This window comes from Enhydra lutris, unplaced genomic scaffold, assembly GCF_002288905.1.
Source record: "Enhydra lutris kenyoni isolate GAN:26980312 unplaced genomic scaffold, ASM228890v2 scaffoldscaffold30, whole genome shotgun sequence".
In the NCBI taxonomy this organism is placed as follows: domain Eukaryota; kingdom Metazoa; phylum Chordata; class Mammalia; order Carnivora; family Mustelidae; genus Enhydra; species Enhydra lutris.
This window is the reverse complement of record NW_019154114.1, coordinates 21,239,359-21,253,433: the sequence shown is the minus strand read 5'-3', so window position 1 is coordinate 21,253,433 and position 14,075 is coordinate 21,239,359. Positions and strand designations below refer to the sequence as shown.

Below are 14,075 nucleotides of genomic sequence, written 5' to 3'. Positions count from 1 at the left end.
GCGTCCAGCTCCCCACCCCTCCCCGCAGCAATGCCAGATCTGGCGACACCCTCGGCAAGCTGGCATTAAGGGAGTGCACATGAGCACTTACCTGCCCATCCTGGCCCACATGGTGGATCTGGAGATTGCCCTGCAGAATGGGTGAAAAAGGCAGAGATCAAGGACAAGAAAAACTTCCAGACACAATGAGACAGAGGCAGGGGCAACCGTGCCATCTGTGAATAAACAGCAAAACTATGCATACCAGTTCTACAAAAAGTCAACCCCCTGTAACAATGAAACACCCAAAACAAAACAAAAACTGAGTTTACAGACTATTTTTTCTTAGAAAAACAAGCTGAAAAAAAAAACATTGTACCCACCCCCCAGTCCTGACCCCAAATGGAACTGTCATGTTTTCCCCCAAATTCAATTTTGAAACAACTTTAGACCGAAGAGAACAAGAAGTTGTTACACAGCACGGTCCCGTGCACTTGTCACCCAGGGCCCTGACGGGGACACCTGAGGCACCCGGGTGCAGTGTCCCAACCAGGAAGCAGACAGGACACAACACAACTGACCAGATCACAGGCCCACTGGGGTCTGACCAAGTGGAAATGCATTTTCATTTGTTTAGGAAAAAATGACTGTTACAGCTCTAAGAGGCTCTGCTAAAACTGTCTGTACAGGTAGCTTCGCTTTGACAAAATATTTGTTCAACGAACAAGTGATTTACGTGTGGGGACCAATCGCGGCTGTAACTTAGGACAAAGAAATCATTAATGGCATCAGCGAGTTCTTCTGATTCAGTGCATTCAATTCCTAATGGAAACAAATGCTGGATTACATGGACAGGAGGGACGCGCTTATGAGATGTGAAAAAAGGGGCAAATTCATGAAATTCAGGAATATTCTAATGACTTTTTGGGGAGAAACAGTATGAACACAAATGTATAATGATTTCCTTTCAGGAGGCTACCGTAAGTTCCAGGGCGTAGTGAAGGATCCCCTATCCTGGCAGGCGTCTGGGGCCACTAGCTGGGCCTCGCACCTCTCTGCGCCCCTACCAGGGAGCTCTCCCCACCCTCGAGGGAACCCGGTGCCTGCGACCTCCTCCAACCGCACCGTTGGCTCTCCTTCCCCACCCAGCGCTGTGGCCACTCCACAAGCTGGCTGTCCTCCTGCCGGAGTACCCCCTCACAGGACCTGGCCAGCGCTCGCTCGGGAGCAGGTCCTTACCCCCCCACCCCTGCCCCAAGCACCTCTGTGCCACTTCCCTCTGGACGCGGCCTGCTGACAGGCATCTCCGTCCTAACAACATGTCCTGGGTCCCTCTCCCCGCAGCCCCTCCCCCGACCACAGTGACCTCCTGAGGAAACGGGAGTCAGGTGGTCACTACGGGACGCTGTGTCAGCTGGGGACTCCCAGCCGTCCCCCCTGCTGGACCACGACTGGAGCGCAAGAGCACAGGGACACAGAGCAGGCCCAGGGCAGCGCTGGGGGCTGCGACTCACCTCGCTGTCCTGCGTGATCTGCACCTGCTCGCCCTGCGGCACCTGCGCGATGTGGAGATGGCCCTGTGGGATCCACAGCAAGAGAAGACACCAAGAAGCATCAGAAGAAACCCAGAGCCACAGGAAACGAGCAACGCTTTCTGAAGCTCTTGCTCCGGATTGGCTGCTGGCAATTCCAGACCACTAAACCCTGAACAGCGTAAGAGAACATGCGGACGGGGGGGCGCGCATTATCAAACAGCCTCCCGAAACCACCAAAGTTCTGGTCTGTAACACACACACAGCACCGCAATAGTTCTTCAAGAAGCAATGGGGCCCAGGAACAATCTGTTCCATCTTCAAATGGTACCGAACAGGCAAATTTAATAAGGAAAGAGCATTAAGAGAAGACGGGAAACAGGGGTGCCTGGGTGGCTCACGGGTTAAAGCCTCTGCTTTCGGCTCGGGTCATGATCCCAGGGTCCTGGGATTGAGCCCCGCATCGGGCTCTCTGCTCAGCGGGGAGCCTGCTTCCTCCTCTCTCTCTCTCTGCCTGCCTCTCCGCCTACTTCTGATCTCTGTCTGTCAAATAAATAAATAAAATCTTTAAAAAAAAAAAAAAAAGAGAAGACGGGAAACAGAAATTTCCCAGAAAATGAGAAGAACTTGTTTTTCTGCCATCCTGTCAACTTGGAGGGACCAGAAAGCTCCCGGAAGCAGCAGGTGGTCTCCTCGCAGTCTGGGGTGAGAAGGCCACACTGCAGTACAGGGTCGGTGGGAGGGGCTGCACAGGGCGTCTACACTGAACGTGGGTCAGGCAAGGTGTTTAAGTCAAAGAAACACAAAACTACTTAAATAGGTGGGTCAACACCAAGAACCCGGCTAATACGCCCTTAGGGCTATGGGGGCAGGCAGGACCCCGCCCGCCATAAATGCCAACGGGACTCAGCGCCGCTTCGAACTTGCTGCTGCGCTGGTTCTACTCCGACTGTGCAAACTGGATCTAAGCGATCCGCCCCGGAACTCCCTCAAAGACCCTGACGCTAAGACGGGAGTAATGGCCTTGGTGACGGTCAGTCACACAGAGGACTGAGCATCCTCCTCTGGAAGGTGAAGAAAACTCCTCAAAAGCACTGGTTAGCAGCTTTCCGGAAGCCCAGCTTTCCAAGGCAGCACGCCAAGTGCCAGGTCAGACTGGGGCCCCCTGCGACTTGCCAGAGAGCACAGCTGGGTGGGACGAGGACGTCCGCAGGAGCCCAGGAGCACGCTGAACAGGGGCAGCTCCCTAGAGACACTCCCTACTCTCCTCGGCCACAGGGCCCAGCGAGGATCGGGAGGACTTTCTTCCCCGGGCCGGGCCATGCAAAGCAGACTGCGGTGCTCACAGCCTCCACGAGCTCAGCGCACGTCACACCACCTAGAGGAAGGGCTACGCAGGACCGAAGGCCACTCCCTTTCTCTCCGGACGCCAGAAGGAGAGGACTTTTTCTTCCCTCAGTGGAAGGGTGCCCGTGTTTCTGAACTGAGAAAATATCAACAGGGCACCTACAGTGGACAGGAGGACAGGCCGAAATAGGGACAGTTGAAGACCCAGACCCTCGGAGCAGACGGCAGCCTCCAGGGTAGCACGTGCAAGGGAGACGAAGGGGCCATGAGGCGTGGCCCTCCCCACTGACCGTGGCCCTGCCCCAGCCCCAGCCCCCTCCCCGCATCCCTTCCAGAGGCAGACTAACGAGGAGGGTACATACTACTTGGACCTGTCCGTCCTCTCCGATCTGGTGGATCTGGACCTGCTGGGCGTTGGCCAGGGCGTAGTGCAGGGCCTGTGGCGGGGGCTGCGGCATCTCACTGGCGGGGGGCGGGGTGCTCATCACGGTCTCTGCGGAGAAGTACAGAAGGCCTCAGGCACCAGCCGGAGACGGGCGGCCCCAGCCCCATGCAAGCCTCTGGGCTTCCTTCCCTCCCCAGCCCCACATCCCCACAGAGAGGAAAGGGAATTGCTCCTCCGGAGTCCAGTCGACAGGTCCCAAGGGAGGACCCGTGGCATCGTCTAGAGACCGTTAGTTCTAAGTGCCAGGGAATGGAGGTTTCCGACCTGTAGACACAAGGGGTCTGAAGGACTGACTGCTTGGACAGACAGACAGATTCTCATCCGTTTGTTAAATGAAGTGGCTCCAGATTCATCAACAAAAATGAAAAGAAATAAAGTTGGTAACAGTCTGCTTTACGCCAGCAGTAAATAATACTTGTTCACGGACAATTAAACTCACTGGGGGGGGGTGTAAATCCCCAACCACTTCCTTAAAGATACATTTCCAATAAAACCTCACTCCTTTTGTTTAATCCAAAATAATACATTGTGTCGACGTGTTGTGTGTTAATTTCAGCTGCAACCTGCAACCTTATCTTAACAGAACTTTCTTAAACACTTAGAACATTAAAGCCTCCGAAAAACATTCTGATTTTGTGTGTACAATTTTCTGCAGAGAATTATGGCAGACGGATAGTAAAAAATGTAAAGACTCATCAAAGCAGGGTGAGACTCAGTGAGAAGTGAATGGAAGGAGAAAAAAAGGTGTAAAATGTCTGCTTACCCAACGAAAGCTTTTCGTTTTTTAACAACTTAATGGTGGGCATTACATGGACATAAAACATACATTCCACTGAATGCGTCTGCATGCGAAATGTTAACCCTTGCATTATCTCAGAAATGACAACCTTTTCAATGATTTCAAAGTATAATGAAAACTAGCTATCAACATTTTAAAACGTCAAGTTAAAAATATGCAAGGAAGAATACACATTTTCTAACCTCTTAATGAGGGTATTTGACCAAAACATTTAAAGTTCACTGGGCGAGTTAATAAGAATTACATAACTGAATAGATTCCCAAATCATTCTGCTCTAGCGTTAATAAAAATTCACTGATCTAGGGGCGCCTGGGTGGCTCAGTGGGTTAAAGCCTCTGCCTTCAGCTCAGGTCATGATCTCAGGGTCCTGGGATTGAGCCCCGCTTCGGGCTCTCTGCTCGGCGGGGAGCCTGCTTCCTCCTCTCTCTCTGCCTGCCTCTCTGCTTACTTGTGATCTCTGTCTCTGTCAAATAAATAAATAAAATGTTAAAATAAAAAGTCACTGATCTTGCCAGTTCTCTATTGGCTCCAATAAAGGAAGAATGAGTCCCCGAGGCTGTAAAGACACTGCAGAAGACAGGCCATGTGGGTATGAGGTCAATGGTTTCCAAGCCTAAGATTCAAATTACTGAGTCTACCAGAGAATCAAGAGCTCCCCACAGTCATTCTACATAAAGAACAGTTTCAGCCCACGTCTCAGAAAATCTGTACTGACATCAAAGTCCAGGCAAGAAGCTGTGCTGGATCCTTGTCTGTGATCGAGCTGACAGCGCGGACTCTGCGAAGGTTTCAGACCGCAGTGCCCGCTGTCAGAGCGAGCGCCAGGAAGGCGGGCCACTCAGAGGGCCTCCCCCACCTCCCTGCCACCCTGGCTCTTCTCCACATCCAAAGGAAAGGCAGCTGCACACACGGATGGGCTAATTCTCTGCAAGCCTAAACTACTGGACACCGCACAGACACCCCGTGAGGCCTTCAACTCCCTGATGAGGCCCGCAGGGCGGGCACAGAATGGCACCGACCAACAGTGAAATGCAGCCGTCTTTCCCTTGAGCACGTGCGACAGTTCACACACTGCGGCCAGACAGGAGAGTGCACTACCAATGTTTTAATAAACTGATTTTGTAAACATCCATGGACACTAGTAATTTTAGTCTGTGCTCACAGGGACAGCACGAAATCAGCTTTAAACAGAGGAGCTTGGGCTCAGAATTTCCTTTGTAACACGTATTTGGAAGTTCTTTTTTTTAGCTGCTGATAATCCAAGAGTAAACAAGGCAGACCCAGCTGGAATCACTAGCAATTCCAGAGTGAGCCAGGAATCCAGGAATTTTCCTGGATTATTTCTGTCACCGTCTCAGACTTGCCTTAGGAAGTTGGGAGGGAGCAAACAGGGCAAGGACAGACCACCAGAGCCCCCGACCACCAGCTACTTCACTTTATGTGATTTTAGTCGGGTGTGCAGCACAACAAAATCAGAAACAATGACACCAACAGAAATTTACAAAGCCATGGACTTTTCAGGGGTGTCTGGGGGGCACAGCTCGCTAAGCAGCCAACTCTGTTCTTGGCTTAGGTCACGATCTCAGGGTCCCGATGTCAGGGTCAAGGGGTCAAGCCCCGCATCAGGCTCTACACTCAGCACGGGATCTGCTTACGTTTCTCTCTCCATCTCCCTGTCCCCCTCACCCCCGCTCTCCATGCTCGCTCTCTCAAATAAATAAATAAATCGTTTAAAAAAAAACAACAAAAAAAGCCATGTATTTTTTTAAAAAGTTTGACAAAAGAAAAATACATGTTTTGTGTTTCTCTTGCAAACTCGATTCCAGCACTCAGCAGGAAGCCTACAGCCGTGAGCAGACCACACAGGAAGCAGCCCTTGTTGTGACTGGAGAGTAGGGATGAGAGACTGGATGCAGCGTCTCAGGCCTCTCTACACAGACACCGGGCACGGAGGCCTTGGCGGAGGCGGCCAGGTTCTCCTGTGGGACAAGGACACCTGGGCACAGGTGTGACTCCTTCCTGAGGACACGGGCGGGCCACGAGAAGCACTGCATGTCCTGTTGTTCATCAGCGGACATGGTCTATTCCAAACAACATGTCCTAGGACCTCCGACTCACATCCCCACGTGTCAAGCCTGCCCAGGGGATACGGGCACTGGACATGCGCTCACACGGTGGCTGCTCACCACCCCCAAGAGGCCAACAGCACCGGAGAGTTACTCAAACCCAAAGCACCTTAGAAGAAATACCGAAATACGTGTAAATAAACAACCAAAGAAACTCAACTCTTGATCAATGAACCACCGTCAGTTAAAAGAAACACTAATAACCAGAAGAGAATGAACAATTCCAAATACACAAGCACAAAATGTCATAAAATCACCGACTGCACAACAGAACTCAAACCTGTGTGCGATGTAAAGCCACCCGGGTCTCCAATGGGGGTGAGAAGCAGGGTCAGGGTTGTCCGGCCCCACAACCCCACCACTGATGGGATGCGACACTCGCACACCCCGGTGTGGGCCGGCCTGCGGGCACCACTGCTACTTGCTGGAAACACGGACTTGCAGGTTTGAGCGGACTGAATGAGAAAGGGAAGGGAACAGGATTCCCAGGGCCACTGTGCCTCGCCAGCACCTCCAGAGACAGGCGCACACCGCGTCTACAGAGAAAGCTCCGTCCTGCCATTCCTCCTCGGGCATTCAGGACACGCACGGACGGCCAACTACATGTCCAGCTCTGTGCTCCGCCACCTGGACCCCAGGTTGAGGAGGACAAAGCCCACCTCCCTGAACTCTCCAGACCCGCAGAGACAGTTGACTTCCTCAAGGAGAGACGGCTTCTGCGCGTCCCCCAGCAGCTGCCTCCGAGTCCCCAGGACAGACTGGCTCAGCGCAACAGAAAGGTCTGGACTCCTCACTAGGAGGTTCTTCAGGGCAGCCGCTCACAAAGGCAGGGCTTTGGGGCACAACGTGTGTGGCCACCTCCCATCTTCGGGAACTGCTGGCAAGTGACTCCCAGAGCGACGGGAGAAAAGCCGCTTCCTGAGGTCGCCTCAGAAGGACAAAACCCTACAAGAATGTCCAGCGACCGGTCCCCACCGTGCTTCGGGACAGGCTCTGGCCGGCCCCACCCATGCTGCCCCGGGGACCCGGGACGTGGCCCCAGCCACGGCCTCAGGCTCTAAGAGCCGTCGCCAAGGGAGCTTCTGGAGAGACTTTGTTTTCAATGTTCCCGTTAAGCTGCTTGGAGACGGGCTGGGTGAAAGCCGTGCTGAAACCGCACCCGTTCCCGGGGAGATGTCCTGGGGAAGCCGGTCCTCCCACGATGCCTGAAAGAAGAGTCTGGAAGGTCCGTTTTCGTGTGCACAAGTGGAACTGAGGCCCCTCACTGAGAGCAGTAGTAATGAGCACCACAGTTCCGCGTGGGCCCCTCCCCCTCACCTGCTGTCCCCACACGGAGCCCAGGGCTCTGCTCCGGACCTCGGCTACAGGACATGCCACAGCGGCTCACCGCCGCAGCTGCCACCATCCCGACCGAGCTCCTCCTGCCGCTTTGAACGCAAGCGGGATGAGGACGACGGCCAGGCCCTGCTCTGCAGGCCTTGGTCCAGAGCACTTCCAGGAGGGCCCCCGGCAGTGGCCCACAGGAACCCGCCCGCAGGGTGCACACAGACGGGGCCTCTGGTCATGGGGCGCCACGTGGACACCACGACCCCGCCCCCCGGGGCCCCGGGACCAGACAGAGCCTACCTGAGGCGCTGTACGAGGACGAGGATGGCGTTCTCCGGGAGAAGCTCTTGACGGCCAGGCTCTGGCCTCGCTGCTTCCGCCGCCAGGCCGTCCGACACTTGGAGTCGATGCTCTGCTTGATCCGGTACCAGTCGGACTCCGTGATCCCGAACTTGTAGAACAGGTGACCTGCAAACACAGCCGGACTGCGGCACCAGGAGGGGCGGGCCCGCGAGCACCCGGCGCGGGAGCAGCGCCCCCGCAGACGCCCCTGCAGACGCCCCCACGGGGCTCTCGACGCCTTCCACTCGCTTGCTCTATAGGCAGTGACTGGTCCACGCGGCGACGAGCGGGTGCTGGGTACCCGGAGCCTCCGAGAACCCGCACTCGACTCTGTCTGCTCCCGCTTCACGCGGGGATGTTACCCCGTCAACGCCGAGGACAGAACTGGGGTCCGCGACCCCGTCGGAGCCCCACTCCCAAGCACCAGCTCGCCTTCTCCTGGGCCCCTGTGCCTGCAGCTCTCCCCCACTCCCCCAAGTCTCCGCTCATACACGACCTCAGTGACCCTGCCCCTAACCAGCCCGAGGGACCCCGAGTCCCTCCCACTTGCACCGCCAGCGGGCTCTCGAGCGTCTCCGAGAACTGACGTATTTACTGTTCGGTATGCTAAGAGCCCAGACCCTGGGCACGCGGCACACGCTCCCGCGCCAGCAGACTAACTGTGGTCACAGTTCATCCAAAGACATTCTTCTGTCACTGCCCGAGTCTGACACTGGCCTCTAGGACTCGGTCCGGAGGAAAACTCCCGAAGGGCACATTACTCTTCATGGCCGAGGGCCCTGCACACCCTGGCAGAGGGCATCTCCTCTGCTCTGCTGCCCGCCGGAGGGCCCACTCCTCACCATGGAGCATCTTACTGGCGCCCACGTGTGTTCACTTCCACGACAGAGCCCTCTCGGCACACGCCACCCGGCACCAGAGACCCCCGCCATCATCAACAAGGAAACCGGGCATCAGGGAGACCACCAAGGAGCAGGCGGCAGACAGAGACCCTCCCTGGACACTTCACCCCTTCTCTAGGCCAAGTCACAGTCTCGAGCACGGGAACAGGAAGACACCCTCGTCTACATGGTGACCTCCTCTTGACCCGGTTCGTGAAACTTCACTGGTTAACGGGAAAATAAATGGACAGAATCCCAAAGTTGAAGACTAAAAAAGTGGAGCTGAACAACACCGATTTGACTGCTGGGAGGGCCGTGTTTACACCGTCCACTGAGAGCTTAACTGGCGCCCGCTCCCTAAAACCTCCCTCGAGCCCGCCGCACGGAGAACCACCAGAAGGAGAGCTGGTTTTCCCATATCCTACGAAGTATCGAGTTTCTTCTGTCTTGGAAAGACACTCCTTGGCTTTACGAGCATGTGCTAAGACCAGATCTAAACACAACAACCCAAAGTCCCGTGACCTACATCGACAGGGACCCGGATGAGCAACATTTATGGAAAGAAAAGTGACCCAGTCGCTCCAGCAGCTCTCATGACCCTTGTGCGCAAGAGGAAATACACACGTGGAGTGGCCCCTTCTTTGCTTTCTGGTGTTCGGGTCGCCTCTCAAAGAGCCACAGACCAGTAATCAGCATTTACCGCGTGGCCGCCACGTGCCCCATGTGGCCTCGAGTGCAGGGGCGGACTGAGAAAGTCCCGGCGAGGCGCCAACACCGGTGACAGAAGCCCAGCTCCCGGCTGTCAGACAGGGGCCGAGGGCAGCGGTGCTCTCCGAGACGGGAGAAGAAAAGGCAATCACGGGCCTCAGCAGGGCCCCCAGGCATGCGCCACAATGAAGAAGAACATTCTAGCCCGTCTTCCTGCCCTCAGACCCCCACACTCAGGGAGAAACCTTCCCGAGGCCTCTAGGGGTTAATGACATGCTGTGAAACTTTAAAAAGCGCGTCAGGAACCGAAATGACCACCTGCAACACACACAGGTACACGAGCAACGAGCAGGAAGGTTACCGTTTTACTCAACTCTGTAAAAACCAGCCAGCCGTTCAAGACCTGGCTTCCACCCTTTGAAGAAAGAACACGCGCTCGTGCGTTACAGGCCGTCCGTCTCTCAATCCTCCCACGGCCTCACGTTACCCATTCCTTCCAACAGCAGCGCCGCCTGCCACCCCCGCACGACGCGCCCGCAGCACGCCCCCCACTGCACGCGCCCGCGGGGACAGCCCAGCGGGAGGAAGGCGCCCCCCACGGTGCACGCCACCCGGGCTTCAGCTCGGCCTTCCTGAGCTTGTCAGGGCGGCGGCCTGGGGGCCTGAGACCCTGCGCGCCCCCGAGACAGCTGCGTTCTCGGCCTCGTCTTTTCTGTCGGCACCGAGCAGCCCCACTTCACAAGCGCTGGAGGAGAAACCTCGGTAATGAGGGACAGAAAACTCACTTTAACTGCCTCTTCACACTGTTGAAGCATCTTCTCTCTTGCGTTATCTGATGCTTCCAAGAAAACCTCATGAGCTAAGAATGCCAGGCCCCCAGCTTCAGTTCCTGTCCAAGTATCAGTCAGGAGTGAGACACGATCCTGAAATCCAGGCCTCCAGGCACCCACCCAAGCAGAGCAGCAGTGGCCACAGAAACCCCAGCTCCGGCCCCCTCTGCCCCGCACAGCACCGCCCGCCCGGTGCACACAGGAGGCCCCGTGTGTCTGTTCTCCCGACCTCCCTCCACGAGGCCGCGACCACGGCACCCGGGCAGGAGACACGGCAACCAGAAGGCTGCTCCCAGGGCTCTGCCCCAGCACACGGGGTCCCCAGGAAGCTGCGGGGTCTGGGTCATCCACAAGGCAAGCCGCTTGTCACCTCACCGCCTTGGAGGAGAATGCTCAGCTGCCCCCAAAACCACCGCCTCCCCAGCCTGCTCCCGCGGCTTCCCGGGCAAGCTGTCTGGCTATCCCCCAAAGATCCAAAGCTCCATCGGCGTTCACCGCCTTCCCCCTTCCCGGAGCACCCATCCTCACCCTGGGGCTGTGAACTGTAAGTCCAGACGCCCAGCTGTGTAACACAGAGCCCCACAGGGGCTGAGACTCACTGTGGGAAAAAGGAACAGAGCTGGCCATCTCCCGTCCGTGGTGGGTGGCATGGGCTTATCAGAAAGAGGAATGAGAAACACTATCACTGCTCAAGTAATCTCAAGTTCAAGGACAAAGAAAAGCAGAAAACGGAGTGCCAGAAATTTATGTCCCAAAAGGAGCCTCGATAAGGACTGACCCAGAAAAACAAGAGAAATCTTTAGCCCGAGTGAGGGGAGCAGCCGGTGTGTCTCCACATACTGTGTGTGTCTGGTGTCCTGGGCTCAGAGCCGAGGGAGCCCCCGCTCCCCGAGCAGTGAGAAGCTCCCCAACAGCAGAGAAGCACAATGGGAGGGGCCCGAGGCCCCCCCATGGTCTTGCGTCCAGGCGCCCCATAAGCAAGGGCTCCAACTGTCTTTCACGCGTGCTGACCACACCTGCCTCCCAGCCCCAGGCTCATGGTGGCCCCTCAGGGTCCCCAAACCCACCTGCAGGGTACCCCTGGGGCAAGTGTGTAACACACTATGGCTATTCCAAAGAACCCAGGCCCCAGGCACTAGGAAGTGTCCCCCAAAATGCATGTCCTTCCCAGGACCTCAGACTGTGACCTCCTTCGGAAGCAGGGTCTCTGCAGATGGGATTAATTAAGATGGGGTCAGACGAGGAGTACACTAGGCTCTAAATCCACCATGACGGGTGTCCTTATAAGGAGAGAGGAGAGACATCCCCACAGGGAGGAGACGGGCGAGTGTCAACACCGGCGGGGATGGGAGCTGTGTGGGCACAAACCCCCAGGCACCAGCAGAAGCTGGAGGGGGCCAAGACTCGCCCCGGCCCTTCAAACACCGTGATGTCAGACTTCCAGCCTCTGGGGCGGACAGAGAGCCAAATGCTGCTGCAGTTAGCACCGCAGAGGGCTGTGCCTGGATGCAGGCACCCCGAGACGTTCCTGCACCCCAGCACCCACAGCAGCACCAGGACACTCACAGAGGCATGAGCCGCCCAGCCTCTGGGTGCCCTCACGGAACACGACCTCCTGTCGGGGCGGGTGCCAGGGCAGAACGGGCCAACCACAGTCCCCTGTGAAAACAGGACCCGAGTCCCGGTCAAGTGCTCAGTGGCCTCCTGGGGATCTCTCCTCCACGTCTGCAGGCTTCCCAGACGCCTTCCGAGACAGGGCTGTCCGAGCGCCATGCGCTTTCCTTGCCTTTCCAGCAGCCCCCTGGGTGTGTGCTCGCAGCAACTCGGCCTGCGCAGAGGTGCCGGCCCCGCCAGCGCGAGCCCAAGAGCAAAGGCTCTGCGCTCGGCTCGACGGGGAGCGCACCGGCCCTGGCGTTCTCGGGGCGATTACTCAGATGCTGGCCCCAGCTGGGAGGTCACTGGAATGCGCTACTGATGCTTCGGACACACTCTGTAAGGTCGGGTTACCCGAACCTGGGGGAGCCCAGGAGTTCTCAGGAGCCCCGAGACACGCACACCCTGAGAAGCACGTGTGCTCTTCGGGGAGCAGCTCTCGCCCTGTCTCGGAAGACCCTCGCTCCTGCACGAGAAAGGCAGTTCTTGGAAACAGCCTACTGTACGCCTCGAAAGTGCTCATGTTTTCCCCAGGAAGACCGGGACAGAGCAGGGGAGACGACATCTGCGGGGGCCACTGTGTGCGGGCAGCACAGGCCCCTGGTGTTACCCAGCGGCCCTGCAAGGCCACTCTCTGCGCTGGGAGGGGGGCGGGGGGGACCGGCCCAGGGTCCCAAGTCGTGGCTCAAACCCGATCCTGCCTGCACTTCTGCACCCCAGGACCGAGCTGCGTGGGGCTTCAGAGAGGCCGCAGGCATAGGTGTGGGCCACCAGATGGGGGCTCTCCCACTGGGGCCACGGACGGCCGCTCCCTGCTTCCCAGCCAAGATGCCAGACACCACCTCCTCTGAAGGCCGCATCCTGACAGCCCCTGTGGTCGCAGACGGGCAACCGGTCCCCGGTAGAGCTGCGGAGCATGACCTGCAGGCACCCCCTCACGAGCGCGGCGGGCCCCCGCCCCGCAGCCTGCACTCCTCCTGCCGGGCCACACAAACAGAGCAGCGGTCAGACGGCTCCTTCCAGGACACCGGCCGCTACCACACCTGGCCTGCTCTCTCAACGGGGACCTTCCTGGAGGGACGGAAGCTCCGTGAGCGCAGGCCCCACTTCCTGGGGCAACACTCCCTCAATTCCAGGGATTTCCTTTTTAAAAGATACGTCTTGGGACGCCTGGGTGGCTCAGTTGGTTAAGCAGCTGCCTTCGGCTCAGGTCATGATCCCAGCGTCCTGGGATCGAGTCCCACATCGGGCTCCTTGTTCTGTGGGGAGCCTGCTTCTCCCTCTGCCTCTGCCTGCCACTCTGTCTGCCTGTGCTCGCTCGCTCTCTCTCTGACAAATAAATAAATAAAAATCTTTAAAAAAAAAACAAAACGTCTTCATTCTTTGCAAACTGCACACGAGAAAGCCAATGTGTGCGTTCTAGGTCAGGAACTCCTCCACTCTGAGGACCCACAGGGCTTCCCTTGCGTGGGAAAGAGACGGGGCCAGGTTCGGTGCTTACGCAAAGCAGCTGTCTGGAAAGCCAGCCCCCGGACAGCCTGCCACCCCAGAACCCTCCTGCCCTCCCTGGGCCTCCACGAGAACATGCAGGCGGCCCAGGCTCCTGCCAACACACGCTCAGGGCGCCGGCACTTGGCTCCAACGCAAACACAACCATTCTGCTTAGAACTCAGAAGCCGATGATGGTAAAGGCGTCCTCTGCTACAGAGAAGGTGGGCGCTCCCCCACAGCACGCAGTGCTAATGCTGACCTCCGGAGTTCTTGCTCAGTCAAGCCATGCGCCTGTTTCCAGAACCCTGGGCTCTATCTGTGTCCCCTGCTTCACGCAGCAGACCCGGGCTGGACGCCACATTAGTCTCCCAACACAGCCCTGCTAAGACACTGCCTGTCCTTCTTCAGTCCCCCTGGAGCTCAGCCTGCCCAAGACCCTCCCTCCCCGGAGCTCGGTATCAAAACCAGCACTACCCACGGGGGTGGGGGTGGGGACCAGTCACTGTGGGCGCAGACACGGGCGCACTTCCATCCCACAGCAGCTCACGACCAGAGGCCTCCTAGGGGGACTGCAGCACCTGTGGGGGTCCCCTGCCAGGGGTTCAGCCCAGCTGG

At 57.3% G+C, this 14,075-nt stretch overlaps 1 protein-coding gene across 10 annotated transcripts in view; it reads right to left on the bottom strand.

The window, feature by feature from the left end:
• The window catches only part of LOC111152900 (BTG3 associated nuclear protein), a 102,200-nt gene that overhangs the window by 32,627 nt on the left and 55,498 nt on the right, over positions 1–14,075 (bottom strand). For 4 of the 10 annotated variants that reach the window (XM_022511624.1, XM_022511623.1, XM_022511625.1 and 1 more), the window contains 4 exons: positions 7,856–8,023; positions 3,221–3,351; positions 1,494–1,565; positions 92–130 (listed from right to left, as the gene is read on the bottom strand). In XM_022511624.1, the coding sequence (XP_022367332.1) occupies positions 92–130; positions 1,494–1,565; positions 3,221–3,351; positions 7,856–8,023 (410 nt within the window). Of the gene's footprint in view, positions 1–87; positions 131–1,493; positions 1,567–3,220; positions 3,352–7,855; positions 8,024–14,075 lie in introns of all 10 variants that reach the window. The other 6 variants (XM_022511626.1, XM_022511630.1, XM_022511627.1 and 3 more) reach the window with 4 other exon arrangements.